This window comes from Cebus imitator, unplaced genomic scaffold (genome assembly GCF_001604975.1).
Source record: "Cebus imitator isolate Cc_AM_T3 unplaced genomic scaffold, Cebus_imitator-1.0 Scaffold418, whole genome shotgun sequence".
Classification (NCBI taxonomy): Eukaryota; Metazoa; Chordata; class Mammalia; order Primates; family Cebidae; genus Cebus; species Cebus imitator.
In genome coordinates, this window is record NW_016107733.1 from 1,515,714 (window position 1) to 1,539,053 (window position 23,340).

Genomic DNA, 23,340 nt, shown 5'->3' on the forward strand with positions numbered 1-23,340 from the left:
TGGTCTTTGATAGTCATTTCTTCTCTCAATCAAACACCTGTAACTCAAGACAATATGCCTAAAGAAAGACTCTGGCAGATTTTCACTGGTATCATTTGTCTTGATCATAAGCTACTTGTCATCTGATACCCTCCTTCCCCCCTCACACCCCTAAAATGAGAAGAAAAATGCATCTAATTTTTAAGTAGGAGAGAAAAGTGAGTGGTATTTTAAGGAAAACTACTAAATTTGGCGGCTTTGATATACAGAATCTGATATAAAAATGGTTTTGAGGCTAGTACTGATTGCTAAAAATAAAAATTTCCAAGTTAATGTTGAGGATTTTAATGTACTGGCTGTGGGCCCAGGAATCTTCCCCAAGATGATAACACAATGAGTTGGTTTCATCATATCTCAATCAGTCAGATACAGTAAAACCATGTTAGCGCCCTTTGTTTGTTTGCGCTATGTATTAGCCCATTCTCATGCTGCTACTAAAGACATACCCGAGACTGGGTAATTTATAAAGAAAAAGAGGTTGGCTGGGCACGGTGGCTTACGCCTGTAATCCCAACACTTTGGGAGGCTGAGGTGGGTAGATCACAAGGTCAAGGGATCAAGACCATCCTAGCCAACATGGTGAAACCCCATCTCTACTAAAAATACAAAAATTAGCTTGGCATGGTGGCATACATCTGTAGTCCCAGATACTCAGGAGGCTGAGGCAGGCGAATCGCTTGAATCCAGGAGGCAGAGGTTGCAGTGAGCCAAGATTGCACCATTGCACTCCAGCCTGGGCAACAGAGCAAGACTCCATCTCAAAAAAAAAAAAAAAGGAAAAAGGTTTAATGGATTTACAGTTTCATATAGCTGGGGAGGCCTCACAATCACGGCAGGAGGCAGAGAAGGAGCAAAGGCACATCTTACATGGAGGCAGACAAGACAGTGAGTAGAGGATAACTGTTGTTTACAAAACCATACAAAAACAGTATGGGAAAGACCTGCCCCGCCATGATTCAATTACCTCCTACCAGGTCCTTCCCATGACATGTGCGGATTATGGGAGCTACAATTCAAGATGAGATTTGGGTGGGGACACAGCCAAACAATATCATTCTGCCCCGGCCCCTTCCAAATATGTCTCACATTTCAAAACAAATCATGCCTTCCCAACAGTCCCCCAAAGTCTTAACTCATTCTAGAACGAACTCAAAAGTCCACAGTCCAAAGTCTCATCTGAGACAAAGCAAATCCCTTCTGCCTATGAGCCTGTAAAATCAAAAGCAAGCTAGTTACTTCCTACATACAATGGGGGTACAGGCATCGGGTAAATACAGCCATTCCAAATGGAAGAAATTGGCCAAAACAAAGTGGATACAGTCCCCATGCAAGTCCAAAATCCAGCAGGGCAGTCAAATCTTAAAGCTCCAAAATGAATTCCTTTGACCCCACATCTCATATCCAGGTCATGCTGATGTAAGAGGTAGGTTCCCATGGTCTTGGGCAGCTATGTCCCTACGGCTTTGCAGGGTACAGCCCCCTTCTGGTTGCTTTCACAAGCTGACGTTGAATGCCTGCAGCTTTTCCAGACACATGGTGCAAGCTGTAGGTCAAGCTACCATTTTCACAGCCCCCTTCTCACTGCTCCTCTTCTCACACCTCCATTAGGCAGTGCCCCAGTGGGCCCTCTTCTCACAGCTCCATTAAGCAGTGCCCTAGTAGGGATTCTGCATGGGTGGGGTCCAACCCCACATTTCCCTTATGCACTGCCCTAGCAGAGGTTCTTCATGAGGGTCCTGCCCCTGCAATAAACTTCTGCCTAGACATCCAGGCATTTCCATATATCCTCTGAAATCTAGGAGGAGGTTCCCAAATCTCAATTCTTGATTTCTGTGCATCTGCAGGCTTAACACCACATGGAAGCTGCCAAGGCCTCGGGTTTGCACCCTCTGAAGGTGACATGTCCTGAGCTGTACCTTTGCCCCCTTTAGCCACAACTAGAGCTGAAGCAGCTGGGATGCAGGGCACCAAGTCCCTAGGCTGGCCACAGCAAGTGGTGGGGGCGGGGGGGGGGGGGGGGGTGCCTGGACCTGGCCCAGGAAGCTATTTTTCCCTCCTAAGCCTCTGTGCTTGTGACGGGAGGGGCTGCTATGAAGGTCCCTGACATGCCCTGGAGATATTTTCCCCATTGTCTTGATGATCAGCATTTGGCTCCTCCTTACTTATGTGCATTTCTGTAGCAGGCCTGAATTTCTCCCAGAAAATGGGTGTTTCTTTTCTATTAGATCATCAGGCTGCAAATTTCCCAAACGTTTTTTCCCCCTATTATTTGCTGCTAAAGCAAGTACAAATCTTTCGAACTTTTATGTTCTGCTTCTTAAATGTTTTGCCACTTAGAAATTTCTTCTGTCCAATAACCTAAATCATCTCTCTCAAGTTTGAAGTTCCACAGATCTTTAGGGCAGGGGCAAAAGACCACCAGTCTCTCTACTAAAGCATAGCAAGAATCACCTTTGCTCCAGTTCCCAATAAGTTCCTTATCTCCATCTGAGACCACCTCAGCCTGGACTTTTTGGTCAAAACCATTCAACAAGTCTCTAGAAAGCTCCAAACTTTCCCACATCTTCCTGTCTTCTTCTAAGCCCTTCTAAGTCATCACACAATGGAAGAGGCCAGGCAACTTTGGGGCCTCTTTTATGTCCCAACTTCTGCCAGTTCCAAAGTCACTTCCACATTTTCAGGTATCTTAATAGCAGTACCCTATTCTACTGGTAACAATTTACTGTATTAGTCCATTCTCACAGTGCTAATAAAGACATACCCAAGACTGGGTGAAATAAAAAGAGGTTTAATGGACTCGCAGTTCCACATGGCTGGGGAAGCATATCATGGCAGAAGGTGAGGGAGGGGTAAAGGCACATCTTACATAGCGGTGGACAAGAGCAAGTGCAGGGGAGCTGCCCTTTATAAAATAGATCTTGTGAGACTTTCACTATCACAAGAACTGCATGGGAAAAACCCATCCCCATGATTCAATTACCTCCCACTGGGTCCCTTCCATGACACATGGGGGTTATGGGAGCTACAATTCAAGATGAGATTTGGGTGGGGACACAGCCTTACGATATCAGGCTGCTACAGTAAAATACAATAGGATGGGTGGCTTACAAACAACAGAAATTTATTTCTGACAGTTTTGGAGGCTGGGGAATCCAAAAGCAAGGCACTAGCAGATTTAGTGTCTGGTGAGGGCCTGCCTCCTGGTTCATAGGTGGCACCAACGGACTGTGTCATCACACAATGGAAGAGGCCAGCAACTTTGGGGCCTCTTTTATGGGAAACACTAATCCCATTCAAACCCTCATAACCCAATTACCTCTCATAGGCCCAAACTCCAACACGATCACATGGATGATCAAGTTTCAACACAGGAAGTTTGGGGGAAAACAAACATTCAGACCACAGCAGTAGCTGCCTTCAGCAGTCTGCCAAAAAGAGTAGGCTGGGTTTCTTAGAGGCAAGTTTAGGCTGCTAATAGGTGTCCTTCAGAAGACGATGTTACCTCTGTCAGTATGTAGTCAAATGGATGTTTGGTTTGGCAAATAGTTGTCCTTCAGAAGAATTTTCTACCTCTGTGAGTATGTAGTCCCATGGTTGTTTTGGTTTGGCAAGAAGCCATAACTGCTTGCCAAGATTAGGTAAAAGTTCCTGTATTAGTATTAGTTTCCTGGAGCCACCAAAACAAAATACCATAAACTGGGTAGCTTAAATGACAGAAATGTATCATCTAACAGTTCTGGAGGCTAGAAGTCCAAGGTCAAGCTGGCAGTGTTAGTTTCTTCTGAGGGCTGTGGGGGATAATCTGTTCCGTGCCTCTTTCCCAGCACCAGGTAGCCTCTAGCCTCAGGCATCCTTGGCTTATATACTGGATTAGTGGCTGCTCTATAACGACTTCATCTTAATTGTCTGCAAAAACCTATTCCTAGATAAGGTCACATTCATAGTTACTGGGGGATTAGGATGGAAGTCCTGTCACAGGCTTCAAGATCTTTTTGGAGGACACAATTCAACAGATGAACAGTCCTCAGTACAACTCCATCATCAGCTGCAGCAGCCCTGGAGCAACCTACAGCTCTGTGTCCTATATACTTTGTAAATGAGAGGTTATCATTCATATGGGTTTTTTTTTTTTTTTTTTTTGACTGGCAAAATCAAAGACATTTTAAGTTCCTTTAGCTCCTGACCAGCAAAAGGAACCAGTTTTGTTATCCAATGCAGTGAGAAGAGGAGCTTTGGAATTTTATAATAAAATGGGAGGATCTCAAATCTCTAGTGAGTAGTACCTCTGAGGCCTCCAGGTACATAAATACTTCATGAAAGACATTGTTAACAAATAAGCTAGCTAGGGTATAAAAACAATTAACTCTAATCCATGACAAGAATGGCTGGCATATTAGTTACAACCGTGAAAACTATACTATACACATTATTTATTAGGATACTTGGTTGGAAAAAAGTATATTCTGTAAACAGAGACATTATCAGAAGGGTATCAGCTTGCTCTCCAAATCAAGCAACTTGGAAACCTAGCCTAGAAAATGGACAGCAAGCAAGAAAAGCGAGGCATGGCTAAAATCCCACCACAAGAAGAGTCTTAGTATCCCTGGTGCTGCACGTCCCAAACTAAGACTGGAGAGCTGCTGGGTTCACCTTCGCCACAGCTAAAACCCAGAAGGACCTTTGACTATTCTTTTGTGTTGGTATGTTGCCTACATAGAGATGGTAACATCTAAATAGCTGAGCCTGGTTTCAAGCCCAAGTTTATAAAGATAGAAGACTGACTGAGGAATGAACTCTAGCCTTTTGGTTTCTGATATAGTTTGGATATGCATCACCACCCAAATCTCATGTCTAATTATAATCCCAAGTGCTGGAGGTGGGGCCGAGTGGGAGGTGGCTGGATTATGGAGGTCAATTTCTCACAAATGGTTTAGTACCATCCCCTTGGTACTGTTCTTATGACAGTGAGTTCTCATAAAACTTGGTCATTTCAAAGTGTGTGGCATCTCCCTGCTCTCTTTCTCTTGCTCCTGCTCTGACCACGTGACGTGTCTGCTCCCACTTTGCCTTCCATCATGATTTTAAGTTTCTTGAGACCTCTCCAGAAGCAAAGGAGATGCCAGCACCATACTTCCTGTACCACCTGTATAACTGTAGCCAACTAAACCCCTTTTCTTTATAAATTACCCAGAAATGGCCCCTATGAAAATGAGTATGAATTCATATACAAAAATATGTAAAAATTAACATTAAAAACAAATAAAATTACCTTCTAAGTCTTTCTTAAAAACTACATTTTAACTTTCCCTCCAACAATGTATATTCACATGTGAGATATCCAGATTTGTATGAAAGTCAAAAATGCCAGATAAGTAAACAAAATAACATTTTTTTAGTAAGACAATCATTAAATAATTTGTAAGCATGTGAGTAATCAAATGAGCCCCTAAGATATTTCAAAGTATTATTTTATAACAAATAAATATGGCAATCAAATTTTTTACTGAGCTTGATGTTCTTAATTGGATGTTGATTCTTTGTTCACTTATAAACTCCACAGATGAAGGGAGGAAGGCTATAAATTTGAAAGCTAAACATGTTTTATTTTACTAGTAAAATCACAATGCATAGACTTTATATGTTAGCATTAACACAAACAGTGTTCCTGAAAATTTCACTAACTCATCACATTGTGAAACGTTGATTATATGATCACAAATTTTGTTTCATCACTAAGAAATATTAATAGCATCATGCCTGCTCATTTACAACACAGATGTATCACTACTCTGCTTAAGTCTTCTTTATCTAGCCTTGCCTTATTCCTCATTGAAAATCTATCTCTGAAAAGAGATCCCACATACTACTGGAGAATAAAAGTCATAATGAACAAATTAGTATTGTAACCTTAGTAAATGCTGTTCTCTAGAACTACAGTACTGATAACATAGGCTTCTGGTCCCCTGATTATCTGATCACTGCTTAAAATTCTACCCATCCTCATCCCATTCAGGAAAGCCCACAACATGCAAATAACTGAGAGTAGCATTAACTCTTTTGTAATAATACCTAGCCTGAAACACAAACACATTGTACAGCTGTAAAAAAGTATTTCCTTTTATTATATTTTTATTCTATAAGCTTTTTTTCTATTTTAAAATTTACTTTAATTTTTTTAAAGACAGGGTCTCGCTCTGTCACTCAGGGTAGAGTACAATGGCACAATCACTGCTCACTGAAGCCTTGACCTCCTGGGTTCAAGCAATCCTCTCACCTCAGCCTCATGAGTAGCTGGGACTACAGGGATATGCCACTAGGTCCTGTTAATTTTCCTATTTTTTTGTAGACACAGGGTCTCACTATGTTGCCCAGGCTGGTCTCAAACTCCTGGGCTCAAGGGATCCTCCTGCCTCAGCCTCACACCTGTATTCCCACCTACTTGGGAGGCTGAGGCAGGAGGATCCCCTGAGCTCAGGATTTCAAGACTGCAGTGAGCTGCAATCACGCCACTGCACTCCAGCCTGGGTGACAAAGTGAGAATCCATCTCATAAAAGTTAAAAAACAAAATCTAAGACACACACACATTAGTGTAAGCCTACACAGGGACAGAATCATCAACATCACTGTCTTCCACCTCCACATCTTGTGCCACTGGAAGGTATTCAGGGGCAATAACATGCACGGGGCTGTCCTCTCTTAAGATAACAATGCTTTCTTCTGGAATTCCTCCTGAAAAATCTCTCAGGCTGTTTTATAGTCAACTCTTTATAAGTAGTAGGAGTACACTCTAAAGTAATGCTAAATAGTATGGTAAATATACAATCCAGTAACATAGTGGTTTATTATCAATTTTATATGACTGGAAATACTGCAGGCTTACTTTGCACTAGCATCACCACGAATATTGTGCTATGACATTAAGATGGCTACATCACCAGGTGACAGGAAATTTTCAGCTCAATTACAATCTTGCAGGGCCACCGTCATATATGCAATCCATCACTGACCAAAACATCATTATGTAGCGCATGATAGTACTGATTTTCCTATACATACATACCTATGATAAGATTTAACATAAAATTAGGCACAGTAAGTGATTAACAGTAGCTAACAATAAAATACAACAATTATCATAACATACTGTAACAAAAGTTATGTGAGTGTGATCTTTCAAAACATCTTGTTGTACTATACTCACCTATTTTCAGATCTTGGTTGATCTTGGGTAACCGAAACCTTGGAAATCAAAACTGCAGATAAAGGAGTACTACTGTATAGTGGACTAAGAAGACATACTCATTTGTTTCTTCCTTTGGTCAGTCATTTGTTATTTTAATGTTGATTGTACCTGAAATTATATCTTGTACATACATCATTATACAGTCTGCTAAGAACAACAGTGGGCAAATTAGACTTCTGTTTATACTTTTTCTGTAAAAACATAAATTTTTTAGGAAGCCAATAAATGGTAATTTAAATGTTAACTTTCACCATTTTGCAAAATCTAATATATAACTATTATCCTCAGCAAATTAACACAGGAACAGAAAACCGAATACTGCAAGTTCTCACTTACAAGCGGGAGCTGAACAAGGAAAATACATAAACACACTGAGGGGAACAACATACACTGGGGCCTGTGGCAGGGGACCAGGAGGTAACAGAGGAAGGGAGAGCATCGGGAAGAATAGCTAATGGATGCTGGGCTTAACACCTAGGTGATGGGTTGACCTGTGCAGCAAACCACCATGGGGCATACGTTTACCTACGTAACAAACCCACACATCCTGCACATGTACCCCAGAACTTAAAAGTTGAAGGAAAAAAAAGTAATACTTTTAACACAATCTTACAATGTCCTTTATAAATTTCAAAGTGTTTTCACCTCTGTTTAACTTTATTGTATCTCCCCCAACCAGAAAAACTGACAGCTCTGTTTAAGTAAACAAATTTAAAAATGTGTTCTTTATGAAGCTCATACACTAGACACATACAAAAATAAATAGAAAGAAATATGCAGAGCAATTTTAAAAATAAATCAGGGAGCATACTTTTTAAAGGGATCCAGATAGTGACTACATCTAAAAACAAGTTCTTTCATGGTGCAACAGTGACAAGAACATGGGAAGACTAGAGAGATTTAAGTCAAATTCTAACTTTACCATTCTTTCAGGCCCCAATATCCTCACCTATAAAATAGAAGAAACACCATCTCAGAGTTGTTGTGATGATGTCTATAAAATGCCTGCCAAATTAAATAGGGATTGCATTTTAGTTCCTTTCCCCTTTCACAATGTGATTAATTTTATATGTACAGACATGTATACATAACATCTTCTTTAAACAGAGCTTACCTACTGTTATGGATTGAACTGTATCCTCCTAAAACTCCTATGTTGAAACCATAAATCCCAATTTGACTATATTTGAAGAGAGAGCCTTTAGGAGCTAATTTAGGTTAAATGAAGTCCTAAGAGTCAGATTCTAATTCAATAGGATTGGTGGCCTTTTAAGAAAAGGAAGAAAGAATGAGATTTCTTTTTACCTCTCCATATGTGTACAAGAGGTCATGTAAGCACATAGCGAGAAGCCAGCCACCTACAAGCCAAGAAAATAGTCCTCAGAATAGAACCTAATTTGCAGGCACCTTGATCTTAGACTTCCCAGCCTCCATAACTGTGAGAATTACATATCTGTGGTGTAAGCCACCCAGTGTCTGGTGTTCTATTATGGTAACTCGAGCAGACATGATACATCCACAAATTTTTTCTTATCTAAATAAAGAGAATACCACAATTTAAAGAAGAACAGGTAAGGATGACATAAAAAAGGCTGTAAAATATTTTATTTTTCCAGTTCACCTATTACATTTTAAATAATAAAAGGGTTATGGATTTAAATGTGAATCGTTTGTTTGATCAATTTTCCACCTGCCCCTGAGAAATCGGTAACTTTTTATTAAAGCTTGGTATTAAACCATTGATTCATGGAACCTCATACATATTCTAGAACTTTCGAGTATTTAAAAACTATAATAGAACTGTTAACAAAATCTCTTCAAAAATCTGTAACACCTAACAATCATTTTTTGAAATCTTGAGAAAAATTAATGAATGGTAAAATTAAATTTATTTTTCTAAATCATATTCAGCATTCTCATGTTACCCAGCTTGGTATCTAACACGTGAATGAAGCTCAATAAATATTCTGAATAAACATTACAGCCAATAACCTAATGCAAAATGCTCAATCCTGACAAACCTGTTTCAAGGATAACTGCATAACATGGTAAGGAATTGCAAGAATTTTGAAATATTGATTCTTTAAAAAGAAATCTTTTAAGTTAACTTTCAAAAGGTATAAGTAATTCTACATTTTTCTTTTAAAGAGATAAGAGACAACATAAACCAAAAATCTACTTGCCTAAATTGTTTATATGAGCTTTAGGAATATATTATTAGTTACAGACAATTCAGTGAAACTTAGTGGCAACCACACAATCACGAGCATCTGTAAGTATTCGGTTTTTACACAAAATAGGGCTACAAACCTGTCAGACACCCAGCAAGAATAAGGAGAGATCCCTTGTTTATTATGAAAAACTCATATAGGATATATTATTTATAGGTACACAGTTAACTATGTACAAAACAAAAAAAAAAGGAAAATCAATCTACTTAAATATATTAACTCTAAATAAAGAAAATCAGATCTAACTCCTGTTTCTCCATACTAGGCACAATTATTTTCAAAGTTATACAATATGAAGGTTATCAGTCTTAACTGTTAGCCCTAACATCATTATGTATTTTCTCTTTTAAAAATGGCAATAACAAGTGACACATGCTCTAATAAAATCTGGATCACAGATAGCAAATGACAGGCTATGAGACTCAATCACTTTTAATTATTATTAAATTTGTGTTAGTCTTTATTAAAAAAAAAATTAAAATTTAAGACAGTGATGTACATGATATATATAAGAATATAACCAAAAAAGTACATTTCTACCACCCTACCACAGCAGAAATTTCAATGGGTTATCCTATACCAAATCCAAGTGTTTAAATCCAAGGTGTCACAGAGGTAGCTTCCTTTTGTACCTAAAGTAAAAATAAATCCATTTAATAGAAGATAATAAGATACAAGTTCATTTGTGAATTGCCTAACAGCTCTAGTGTATTAAAATTCTAACCTAAGACATACATATATTGTAAACCAAGTGAAACTGGCTGGCATATGGAGCAAGTAAGGTATATTTTGTAAATGAGAAAAAAAGGCAACATTTAATGACAGACCTTATGAAGTCTCATATAGAGCTAGAGGTTTCCTGCTGTTGATTTTTTTATATCTTTATAAAGATATAAAGTCTGTAACTGCCACTCTGTTTTAATAGGCACTTAACACTAAGATAACTTGAAAGTTTATAATAGGTAGAATAGTCCAAATCTGGTTTCCTCTACTCTACAAAAGTGACACTTCATTGCAATACCAAAGCACTGAACAATAGTTGTTTCATCCAACCAAAAGGATTAGTCAAAAAGTAAGACAGAAAATAATGAATTTGCCAGGCATGGTGGCTCATGCCTGTAATTCCAGCACTTTGGGATGCCGAGGTGGGCGGATCACGAGGTCAGGAAATCCAGACCATCCTGGCCAACGTGGTGGAACCCTATCCGACTAAAAAATACAAAAATTAGCTGACATGGTGGCATATGCCTGAAATCCCAGCTACTTGGGAGGTTAAGGCAGGAGAATCACTTGAACTAGGGAATCGGAGGTTGCGGTGAGCCGAGATCACACCACTGCACTCCAGCCTGGTGACAGAGAGAGATCTGTCTCAAAAAAAAAAAAAAAAAAGAAAAGAATGACTTAAACCATTGCTCAAAAGTCAAAATCCTCAAGATTCAATACAGTAATAATATAACTATGCTCTAATTTTAGTTTATTTTGTACTTGGGTTTATATAAAAATTGCTTCAAAAAATACTCAAGTTTCTACTTACGCAGCATACAATGTTACAGATGACAACTTTGAGGTTGGCCTTTTCTAGGACTTAAACTCACTTCTTTCCCTGGAAAGACTGTAAAGGGTCCCTATCTGCTTGTAATCAAAAAGGGATGAAGTCAAAGAAGAAGCTATTCAATAGCCGTCCCTCAGAACTGTTGGGGCATGTTTAATAAAGAAAATATAAAAAGCAATTTGTTGAGGTTAATTTTTTAAATAATCACAGAAAACAGAGTCAAGGGTTTTTCTTACATTTATGTCCCTAATTAAAATAAATGTCAGCATACCATTGAGAAAACAATGAATAAAATTACTGCTTTTCAGTTACCTTATTGAGCTCTGGAAACAGCTCCTGTATCACAATGTCCAATAAAACATAAGTCAGCTAAAGCACCAAAAATAATAATAAATGTTAAGGCACTAAACATAAAAACCATAAAAATGATGAACACAAAATTAAAGATTGTGGTTACATCTAAGTGCAAAGGCAGGGAATAGCACTGATAATACAAGCACAAAAGTAGCCTCAGTAGTATCAATAGTGTTCTATTCCCAAAACAGGTAATAAGTACACACATGTTTGCATGAGGACACTTCCTCATGCCTAATTCATTTTTATGTTAAATATTTTATACATAATAAAAATTTTTAGAAAAACAAGAACACAAAATTAAAACTGCATTAAGATCTCAACAGAATATATAAAGTTTATATACAGTTTATATAACCATAAACATAAAAAAGTTAACTGGTTATTCTATGTGACTTGAATAATGGAATTACCAATTTTTAATTTTTTACTGTATTTTATGAATTTTCTACATATTCCAAATTTTCTGCAATGACTATGTATTAATTTTAAATCAAAGTAAGAAAAAGGTAACTGACAAGAGTAACAAATAAAACTTTTTTTATCTGAATGTTTAAATTATATTACCTTGATTTAGTGTAGTGTCATTTATACAGCTAATGATTTACCAGAAACCCTACTATGTCATTCACCAAACTCAGCTAACACAAATGAGTTTTACCTGCTTGTTGAGTACTGGCTGCTGTAAGCCATCAAACAGAAGTCTGATGCTTTCATACTTGGTTTCTTCACCAATACACTTGACTAACAGATCTAAACAAAATGGCACATGTGAAATTATTTTATTTTTATAAAGTGAATCATCATTAACTGGATCATAAAGCAAAATCCCCACCCTGTTTCCCAGGTATTAGGCAAAATTTGACAATCAGTACTCCCCAAACCAATGTTTCTATAAGAGGCTCCTGGACAAGGGGTTTCTATGGTCAAGTTGACAAATACAGTATCATGTATCCCATCTTTGGAGATTTACAACGCACAAAGCCTAATGCAAACTCTGAGAAATGCTGCAGCTAAAAAAAAAAAAAAAAAAAAAAAAAAAATGCTTATACTATTCAATGATAAAAGACAGTTGGAAAATAATACTTACTGTATTACCCCACTAAGGGAAAACAAAACAAATTAAACTCTAAAATGATGTTTACACATCTGTACATACATGTATAGAAAGGCATGGAAAAATGTAAGGATTGACACCCGATGAAGCATAAGCCTACTCCTATACAGTGGGCAGAAGATGGCTTCTGATTTTTATTCTACGTATTTTCACGGTGCCCTTAATATCAGAAAAAAAAAGTTTAATTTTTAAGGCAGACTTCTCAGTGAATATCAACACCTAATTTCTGGACTTTTGCATAAGTTACTATTAACCATCTTACAGACCAATCAATTTGGGAAATGTAACAAATATTTAAACAATTTTTCAGGGTCCAACAAATTCGGACTTGTGTCTGGCTGTACAGATGTCAGGTACCACTGGTATCAATTCTGTTACCAAGAAAAGTCAATCCTTATTAAGATCTCCACTGACTGTTTTCCCCAAGCAGAAAAAAGGTATTCTTATGCAAACAGGGTACTTGAATATTTATCCTTTTCCCCCATCATAACTAAACTCCTAGTGTTAGTCATAAAAAATGCCAACACTAGGAGGCAAAGGCCAAATTTAATTTACAATAGGCATAGTACATCCTGGGTATTTTCAAGATATGTGGCCCAATACAAATCTTTGTTAATCCTCAAATTCACCAATACTACATGTAATTTCCCAATTAATATGCATGAAACTAATGAACAAATATAACTGATTCTTTCAGATCCTTCAAGTGTCACCAAGAGTTGAGGGGCAGAGGATAAAAGAAAAGCATGCTAAGCTTACTCAAGAGCTAAATTACTCTCCCAAACAGGAGTCTTAAAGTGAATGTTTGAAAATAAAAAATTATTGTATTCTCTGGCTCTCCAAGTTGTTTCTGAATATCAAAGCTGAGACTGTTGAAAGTATGAATGCTAAGGGTCACTATATCAGAGAACAGGTTAAAAAAAAATTATTTTATCATTTGCCTACAGAAAACCTACTCAAAAACAGCTTATGTTCACTTTTACATTCAGAACAGATATTTAACTTATTTTCACACGGAACAGCAGAACTATTCTAAGATTAGTTCTTCAAAGTTAATAATTCTCTAAGGTTCTGTCCTAAGCCCTCTTTTCTTTTTAAAATAGACTTTATGTTTTAAAGTAGTTTTGTGTTCACAATGAAACTGAGCCTGTCCCAAAACATGCTGTCTCCCCCACTATCAACATCCCCAACAAGAGTGCACATTTGTTACAATTGATTAACATGCATTGGTACATCATTGTTATCCAGAGTCCATAATTTACACTGGAGTTTGTTCTTGGTGGTGTACATTCTGTGGGTTTGGAAAACAGATCATGTAACCACGATTACAGTATCATAGAGTAGCTTCATTGCCCTAAAAATCCTCTTTGCTCTGCCTATTCATCCCTCCCTCCCCTCCAATCCACTGTTTTCTTTCTTAGTTTTGCCTTTTCCAAAATTATCAGATAGTTGAAATTATACAGTACACAGTCTTTTCAGATTGGCTTCTTTCTCTTAGTAAGATGAATTTCAGGCTCCTCCATGACTTTTCATGATGTGATAGCTCATTTCTTTATAGCACTGAATAATATCCGATTGTCTAAAAAGTGTGAGTTTTATTTACCCATTCACCTAAATAAAGAATACCTTGGTTGCTTCCAAATTTTGGCAATTCTGAAGTTGCTATAAACATTCATGATCAGATTTCTGGGCAGACATGTTTTCAACTGCTTTGGGTAAATACCAGAAACATAATTGCCAGATCTTATGATAAGAGTATGCCTTGTTTTGTAAGGAACTGCTCACCTGTTTTCCAAAGTGGCTGCACAATTTTGCATTCCCACCATCAGTGAATGAGAATTGCTCCACATATTCACCAGCAAATGGTACTGTCAGTGTTAAAGATCTGGGTCATTCTAACAGCTGTGTGGTGGTATCTCATGTTTTAACTGTGCATTTCCTTGATGATATATAATGTGGAACATCTTTTCATATGCTTTGGTGAGATTTCAAGATATGTGGCCAATTTTAAAATCAGGTTTGGTGAGATGTCAAGAAATCTGGCCAATTTTAAAATAAGGTTGTGTTCTTATTGTTGAGTTTCGAGATTTCTTCGCATATTTTTGGTAATAGTCCTTTATCTGGTATGTCTTTTGCAAGTATCTTCTCCCAGTCTGTGGCTTCTCTTTTCATTCTCTTTATAGTGTCTTTCACAAAGCAAAATTTTTTATTTTAATGAAGTAAAGATTATCAATTCTTTCTTCCATGGTTCATGCCTTTGGTATTGCAACTAAGAAGTCATTGCCCAACAGAAGGTCATCTACATTTTTTCTGATGTTATCCTCTAAGTTTAACAGTTTTGCTTTTTACAGGTTGGTCTATAATTGATTTTTCTGTTGTTGTTTTGAGACGGAGTTTCAGTCTGTTGCCCAGGCTATAGTGCAATGGCACAATCTCAGCTCACTACAAACTCTGCCTCATAGGTTCAAGTGAATCTCCTGCCTCAGCTTTCTGAGTAGCTGGGATTGCACCACACCTGGCTAATTTTTGTAGTTTTAGTAGAGATGGGGTTTCAACATCTTGACCAGGCTGGTCTCAAACTCCTCACCTCAGATGAGCTGCCTGCCTCGGCCTCCCAAAGTGCTGAGATTAAAGGCATGAGCCACCATGCCCTGCCCAGCCTATAGTTGATTTTGAGTTTAGTTTTTGTGAAGGGTATAAGGTTTGTGTTTAGGTTTTTTTTTTTTTTTTTGCACACCCATGTCCAATTGTTTCTGCACAACTTGTTGAAAAGACTACCTTTTCTTCATTGTACTGCCTTTGCAACTTTGTCAAAGATCAGTTAACATTATTTATGTGGGTCTACATCTGGGCTCTCTATTCAGTTTCATCCATCCATTTGTCTATTCTTTTGGTAATATCACATTGTCTTGATTACTGTAGCTTTACAGTATGTCTTGAAGTAAAGTAATGTTAATCTTCTGACTTTGCTGTTCTCAATAAATACTGAGTTGGCTATTCTGGGTCTTTTTGCCTCTCCATATAACTTTAAAATGTTTGTCAATACCCACAAAGCAACTTACTGGGATTTGAGTTGGGACTGCATTGAATTAGATGACAGAAGAACTGACATCTTGAAAACAGAGTCTTCCTATCAATAAAGTATTTCTCCATTTATTTAGTTCTTTGATTTCTTTAATCAAAGTTTTATTCTTCTCATATAAATCTTGTACATGTTTTGTTATATTACTCCTCAAGTATTTCAGTTTTGGGGGTGCTAATCCAAATGGCATTTTTTAAAATTTCAAATACCGCTTGCTCATCAATGATATACAGGAAAAGTGACTGAATTTTGTGTATTAACCCTATATCCTACAACCCTGCTATAACTGCTTATTATTTCCAGGAGTGTTTTTGTCAGTGACTGAATTTTGTGTATTAACCCTATATCCTACAACCCTGCTATAACTGCTTATTATCTCCAGGAGTGTTTTTGTCAATCATGTCATCTGTGAACAAAGACAGTTTTATTTCTTCCTTCCCAATCAGGATGCTTTTTATTTCCTTTTCTTGTCTTACTGCACTAACTAGGACTTCCAGTACAATGTTGAAAGTAGTAGTGAGAACATGCCTTGTTCCTCATCTTAGTGGGATAGCTCTTAAGTTTCTCATCAAGTGTGATGTTAGCTATAGGTGTTTTTGTAGATATTCTTTATCAAGTTGAGGATGTTCCCCTCTATTCCTAGTTTGCTGAGATCACAAGTGGGTGTTAGATTTTGTCAAATGCTTTTTCTGCATCTAATATTATGACCATGATTTTTCCTCTTTAGCCTGCTGATGTGACAAACTACATTAATTGACTTTTAAATGAATGTTGAACCAGCCTTGAATATCTGGGATATATCCCATTTGGTGTATAATTCTAACATCCCTGCCATTCAGATACTGGCTCTTTCTCATCAAACTATATTTTCTTGCCTTTAATGTCTTGTAATTTTTTTCTTGATAGCTGGATATGATGCACTGAGTAAGAGAAACTGCTGCAAAGAGGCCTTTAGTAATGTGGTGATAAAATATGGAGGCAGAGGAAGGGTTCTATAGTCCTAGGAGGGGGTATCAATCTTTTAGTGAGCCTGTACCACTGAACTATGAACTTCACACATGCTTCTCAGGCTCTCCTGACCCCCTTGCATGGGACAAGATGGCTAGAGTGGACGGTTGGGTATATTTCCCTTCTTCCATGCAGAAGGCCAGAGCTGGCTGGAGTTGGTTATTTCCCTTCCCTCAGGTCAGCCAGGCTCTCGTTAAATAGTTTCTCCTGAGGGTAAGGCCTTGTCTCAAAGAACAGAATGCCCTGAATGACATATTTCAAAATGGTTCCCTTCTGGCCCCCCTGCCAGAAGCACAAGGAGATTTTTCTCCAGTATTCACTGTGGGTTCTTGGTCAAGGCCCTGGAGGTAAAAGTCACAAAAAAGTGGGTCAGTAATTCCAGCACTTTAGGAGGCTGAGGCAGGCGGATCACAAGGTCAAGAGATCAAGACCAGCCTGGCCAACATAGTGAAACCCCATCTCTACTAAAAACACAAAGATTAGTTGGGCGTGGTAGTGCATACCTATAGTTCCAGCTTCTTGGGAGTGTGAGGGAGGAGAACTACCTAAACCAGGCAGGTGGGGGTTGCAGTGACCAGAGATCGGGCTCCAGCCCTGAGACTCTGTTTCAAAAAAAACTGTGGATGGACCGCGTACAGTGGCTCACGCCTGTAATCCCAGCACTTGGGGAGGCTGACATGGTGATCACCTGAGGTCACGAGTTAGAGACCAGCCTGACCAACAAGGTGAAACCCTGTCTCTTCTTAAAATACAAAAATTAGCTGGACATGGTGGCGCATGCCTGGAGTTTCAGCTACTCAGGAGGATGAAACAGAAGAATTACCTGAACCCAGGGGGTGGAGGTTGCAGTGACTTGAGATCATGCCAAAGTGTGGATGGGTAACCCCATGTCTTGGTTCCCCTGGAGTTTTTAATCTCTTAGAAAGAGATTTAAAAGGCTGCAGCAATTTGTCAGTTATAGTTCAGGTTTCCCTACCTCAGCACTGGCTTCTCCAGAGGTTTGAGTTCATGGGTTTCTGCTCCAGCTAGCTATGATTATCTCCGATATGGGAGGTAGTGGTTTGCCATATGACATCACTCTCTGGTGGATCTAACAGCTGTTTAGTTTTTTTTAGTTCATTCAGCTTTTTCCTTATTACTAGGATGGAGTGATGATGTCCAGGTTCTCATGTGCCAGACCAGAAACTGGAAGTCACCCTTTTCTCTTCTTACTCCATACTTTCTTTCTGTGCTTTAGTATCTACTCACACATTGCTCCCATAGCTCTACTAATCTATTCTATACCACCTTGCCTCCAACCTTTGAACCTAGATGTCTAATTGCTTAATAGATTGTTGAATAACTTATAAGTACTTCTCATTCAAAATGTTCTAAACTAAGAATCTTCTGCTTTGACCCCTTGACCTTTTTTCCTTGTTATTTCTCATCACAGTAAGAGGTTACTACCATTCATTTCTGTAGTGGCCCAAACCTACTATCTTCCTCCTTTGTGTTTCCTCTGTAACTTGAACATGCCTCTATTATCACACGTATGTTTTGCCTGTATGTCTGTCTTCCTGCTAGACTGAGCTACTCAAGTACATTTTTTATATCTCTTGCATTTTGCATAGTGCCTAGAATATGGAAGGTGCTCAATAAATTTGGAATAAATAAATTCTGATCTTTTAGTCATATATACTAGTGAGCAATGCTTACGGTGGAGTGGGCACAGGCCTCCAATTGTCTCACAAAATGTCACTTTGACCAATCTGATTGTAAATTATTTTTTAATGAGTCTGGCTATTATGTGAATAGAAACAGCCTTGCCTTAAAGTTCTAACATCTTAGTCCTAGTGCTAACATCTGAAAGAATTATTTAACTAGTGTGTTAATTTTAACCATCTTTGCAACATTTTGTAAAATGAAAACTCATGGTAAATATTAGCTTCAATAATTACTGTACATTGTGACCTCAAAGGACTGCTAATCTGTATGAAATTGAGTTATTACACCTGGAATGTAATTCATCATTTCTTCAAAAGTCTGTTTTGCTCCTTTCTGCTTATCTTGGAGAGAGCGAGGTTCAGTGTTTTCACAGAATATAGCATCTAAAAAAAAAAGTAAAAAGAAATACTTCTGGAATTTTCATCTACTTATACACAAAGGACTTCCTCATTGTAGAAATACTAATAAACCAAAGCAAAACAAGATTTCTTTCTCTTTTAGATTCAATTAAAATCATAGAGTACATAAAACATGAAACAAACACATGAGAAAATACAAACCTCGAAGAAGTGTTATGAGTGAGACCAAACGGTGTTCCTGAAATAGCTGTTCTAGTTTACACTGAAGATAGTAATCAGTATACATATCCAGGGTGTTTTTAAAGAGGATTCGAGTTCCCATTAAGAGATGATGAAGCCAGTCAGGAACCTGGAAAACTACACGTCCTGAGAAAGGATAAAATAGGATATCTCATTGTTCCAGATAACTGGTATTTTTTAAAATTTTCCAATGTAGAAAACATGAAAGACAATGGTCAATATTTTATTTGTAAACACTAGCAACTTTAATATGACCAAGGCCAATTATACTGAATTTTTATAAAAGGTATCTTCAATTAAAAAAAGAGTTATGATGGGGCAATACTCAAGATCATTATTTGCATCACAGAAGAAGTAAGATGAATGAAAAACAAGTCTTAAACCACTTAGATCTTACCTACATACATCAGGTAGTCATAGACTCCTTCTACAGTCATCACCTCCATAAAATAATTCTGATTTTGCTTTCTTTCTGTATTTTCAGCACGGTTTGCATTATTTTTAAACAGATCATTGAAAAGCTAAAATAAAAGTTGAAATAATAAAGAGATAATATAGTTCATCATATCTGCTGACAATAATCAATAATCAATAATGAAGTGATACACAGCAAAGGCATTTAAACCTTTTCCAATCAAAATAGAATATTAGATAGGTTGATAATGCTTCTAAAATTCCCCATTTATGCCCCAAATTGGATTAAAAAATATATGTTCCCCAAAAATATTACATAAAAACAAAAATATTCATTTTAATTACAGCAGATAATTCATTATCCATAAAAGACCCCCTCCTTTGTTTTTATATACCACCAAAGCAAAGTAACGTAAAAAGATGTACAAATATATTATTGATAGCTAACTTTAAAACTAACATGATTTAGTCCAGGCGCGGTGGCTCACGCCTGTAATCTCAACACTTTGGAAGGCCGAGGAAGGTAGATCATCTGAGGTTAGCAGTTCAAGACCAGCCTAGTCAACATGGTGAAATCCCATCTACACTAAAAACACAAAAAAATTAGCTGGCTGTGGTAGTGCACACCTGTACTCTCAGCTATTCAGGAGGCTGAGGCAGGAGAATAGCTTGAAAGTGGGAGGTGGAGGTCACAGTGAGCTGAAATCATGCCACTGTACTCCAGCCTGGGGGACAAAGCAAGACTCTGTCTCAAAAAAAACACCAAACATGATTCAAAGATTATAAATCACTATGAGTAGAGGTAAAAATCCAGCTTTAGGCAAAGTTTATTTGGACAATATTCAAAGTCCAGAAAGGCCTAATCAATGTGAAAAAAAAAAAAAAGACATTAAGAATCAATCATAGTAAAAACGATATAATGTCACTAAATCTTATACCTACTTACTCCAAAAATATACAAAAAGAATCCACTATCAATAATAATAATATATCCCAATTTTAACAAAAACATTATTTCATTCATTTAAACATCCATTTAATAAATGTACTAAGCACTTTCTATGTGCAGGATGGTGTGCCAAGGGCAGGGAATACAAATATAAATCACTGTTCTCCAAAAAATTTAACATCTAATAGAAACAGGTCAAGAAACAAATAAAATAATGTAAAACAGACACTATGAAACAAGTAAGGAGGCCAGGCATGGTGGCTCACGCCTGCAATCCCAGAACTTTGGGAGGCTGAGGAAGGTGGATCACTTGAGGTCAGGAGTTCAAGACCAGCCTGGGCAACATGAAGAAACCCCATCTCTACAAAAAATACAAAAATTAGCCTGGCGTGGTGGCACATCCCAGATACTCAGGAGGCTGAGGCAGGAGAATCATGAACCCAGAAGGTGGAGGTTGCAGTGTGCCAGAGATTGCACCACTTCACTCCAGCCTGGGTGAAAGAGCAAGACTCTGCCAAAAAAAAAAAAAAAAAAGAAAAGAAAAAGAAAAGAAAAGTGAGGAGACTGTGAAGGAAAGTGTATTCAATTTTACCTGAAGATGAGTTTTTTAAAAGCTTTCTAGAAAACTATCCTGAGAACAAAGACTATATATTCTATTGGCTCTTATGTCAGATATATTAATGCAGAGGCATAAACTTAAAACATTTTCCCAACCCAAAAAATAGGAAAAGGGCTCTCCCTTGTAATACATTATTTCCTCTACTCTTTTAAATTTTGTTTAATTTTTTTCATTAAAAAATAGTGATATTATATAATAAGTCTGGAAAAGAGAGGGGAAAACAACCGAATTTTGTTTTTCCTCTGTATTTTCAGCATGGTTTACATTATTTTTAAACAGATCACTGAAAATCTAAAAAGTCAGAATAATTATGAGATATATAGTTTATTACATCTGTTGACAATAATCACTGAAGCTAAAGTGACACAGAGCAAAGGGGCATTTAAACTTTTAAATTAAAACTCAGACACCTAATAGTATAACTATTAAACTTCTGTGTATTAACTTCTAGACTCTATTTACATAGCCACAAATCAATGAGATTCAAAAAATATCACATCCTACTTTTTCACTTAGCACCATATCAGATATCTTTATTTTGCTTTAGTTTTCATAAGCACGACTTCATCTGCTGCAAAACATTCCTTGAGTAGATGTTTCTTAAAATAATCATTCCTACAATGTTAGAATTTCATGTTGTTTCCAGTTTTTCACTTACATAAACATCATTTTATTAAACATGTTATAAGGTCTTTTATTATCTTCTCCCTGACAAATTCCTAGCATTCAGGTCAGGGGGTCAAAGAGCATACACACCTGACTTATTTCATTACACAGTATCAATTTATTTCCCCCAAAATCGGGGTCATTTATAAGTCACCAGGAAAGTAAATATCCAGTTTGACCAACCTTTCATAAATTATTTTGCAAACATATCCCCTATATACTAAAATCCACACTCCAGTATAATTCTTATTTCACTGTATTTAGCCTGGTTAATCCTCTGAAATCATACCCATTAGGTCTTTCATATTCCATCATTCACAAAAGTATGCATATATAGTAAAGGCCACCTAGTCAAGAATTTCCTAAGAAACTCTCACATCTTTTCAAGTAGTTTTGAATACAAGTCTCAAGGTGCATTTACAATAATCCTGAGAGAGAAGGGAAATACTACTCAGACTGATGAACGAAACTATGTCTGTTTCTTAGGAGACAGAGCTATTACTGAGGAGGACGGAAGACTTACTCTAAGAGCCACTTATCATGCTTGAGCAGAGGAGAGGAAAAAGTTAGGGCCCATATCTCCATTTCTCCTCTTGAACATTTTAACATTTTTACTTTATAATGATGTTTAATGGAATTTTTGTATTCAGTAAAGATAAACATAAAGGATCCATTAAGGAAAGCAAAATGTGTATTAATATTGACAAACCACAAACAAAATTAATTTAAGCCAAATTTTAAGCCACTATACTCTTCAGAGCACTAGATAGGTTATCTTCTCCTGCTCTTTCCGACCTGTGTGTGCATTTACTACTCAAGAATACCAACCAGGGTTTTATAATGCAATAAATTTGTTTTGCCGGAAAACATCTGCAGCTAATAGTAAACCATATTTAAAATGATAGTAGACCTGGGGGAAATACCAAACAAATTCTAAAAATCAAAAATGCAGTAACAATTTTTTTTAAGTTTAGATAGATTTATACAGAAGATCAGACAACACTGAAGAGGCAGAGCTGGAAGACAGATCAGAAAAAATAAACAGAAAGTAGCAAAAATGAAGACAGAAAATATGGAGGAAGGCTTAAGAGATACAAAAAACAGAATGAGAAATAAATCTGTATTCCAGAAGGAGACAAGAGAGGAAACAGAGACAAGGCAATATCTAAGGAACAAGAGCTGAGAATTTTTCAAAACTGGTAAACTGAAGCAGACTATTAATGCAACAGCACCCAGTGATCATGATTCTCTACAGCCACACTGTTGTGTAGTCCCCACCCACATCAACCCTGGGCTTGGCTACATGACTTGCTTTGAGATAAACATTGAGCAAAATGATGAACAGAGTCCTGGAAAGTTGTGTGTTGGGGTGAGCCCTCTTAGAATGCTGGTACCATGAGAGCCCAGAATTGCTTGCTGAAGACATATGGCCCAGCCAATAGGAAACATACACAGTCAGACACATGAATGAGGCCATCTTTGGCTATCCAATTTAAGAAGCTCTGAGACTGCAGCCCAAGTGAGACCAGAAGTATGAACCAGCTAAGCCAAGTCAGAATTGCTGACCCACATTATCATGAGCAAATAAAAGTAGTTGTTTTAGGGGCCGGGCGCGGTGGCTCAAGCCTGTAATCCCAGCACTTTGGGAGGCCGAGGCGGGTGGATCACTAGGTCAAGAGATCGAGACCATCCTGGTCAACATGGTGAAACCCCGTCTCTACTAAAAATACAAAAAATTAGCTGGGCATGGTGGCACGTGCCT

The 23,340-nt window shown here is 37.5% G+C and overlaps 1 protein-coding gene across 4 annotated transcripts in view; it reads right to left on the reverse strand.

The window, feature by feature from the left end:
- Window positions 1-9,596: 9,596 nt before the first annotated feature.
- Window positions 9,597-23,340, reverse strand: part of SNX14 (sorting nexin 14) — an 84,319-nt gene continuing 70,575 nt past the window's right edge. For 3 of the 4 annotated variants that reach the window (XM_037731755.1, XM_037731754.1, XM_037731753.1), the window contains 6 exons: window positions 19,328-19,451; window positions 18,892-19,056; window positions 18,619-18,714; window positions 12,082-12,173; window positions 11,379-11,435; window positions 9,941-10,146 (listed from right to left, as the gene is read on the reverse strand). In XM_037731755.1, coding sequence (XP_037587683.1) covers window positions 10,108-10,146; window positions 11,379-11,435; window positions 12,082-12,173; window positions 18,619-18,714; window positions 18,892-19,056; window positions 19,328-19,451 — 573 coding nt within the window. In that variant the 3' untranslated portion in view covers window positions 9,941-10,107. Of the gene's footprint in view, window positions 10,147-11,378; window positions 11,436-12,081; window positions 12,174-18,618; window positions 18,715-18,891; window positions 19,057-19,327; window positions 19,452-23,340 lie in introns of all 4 variants that reach the window. The other variant, XM_017509657.2, reaches the window with a different exon arrangement.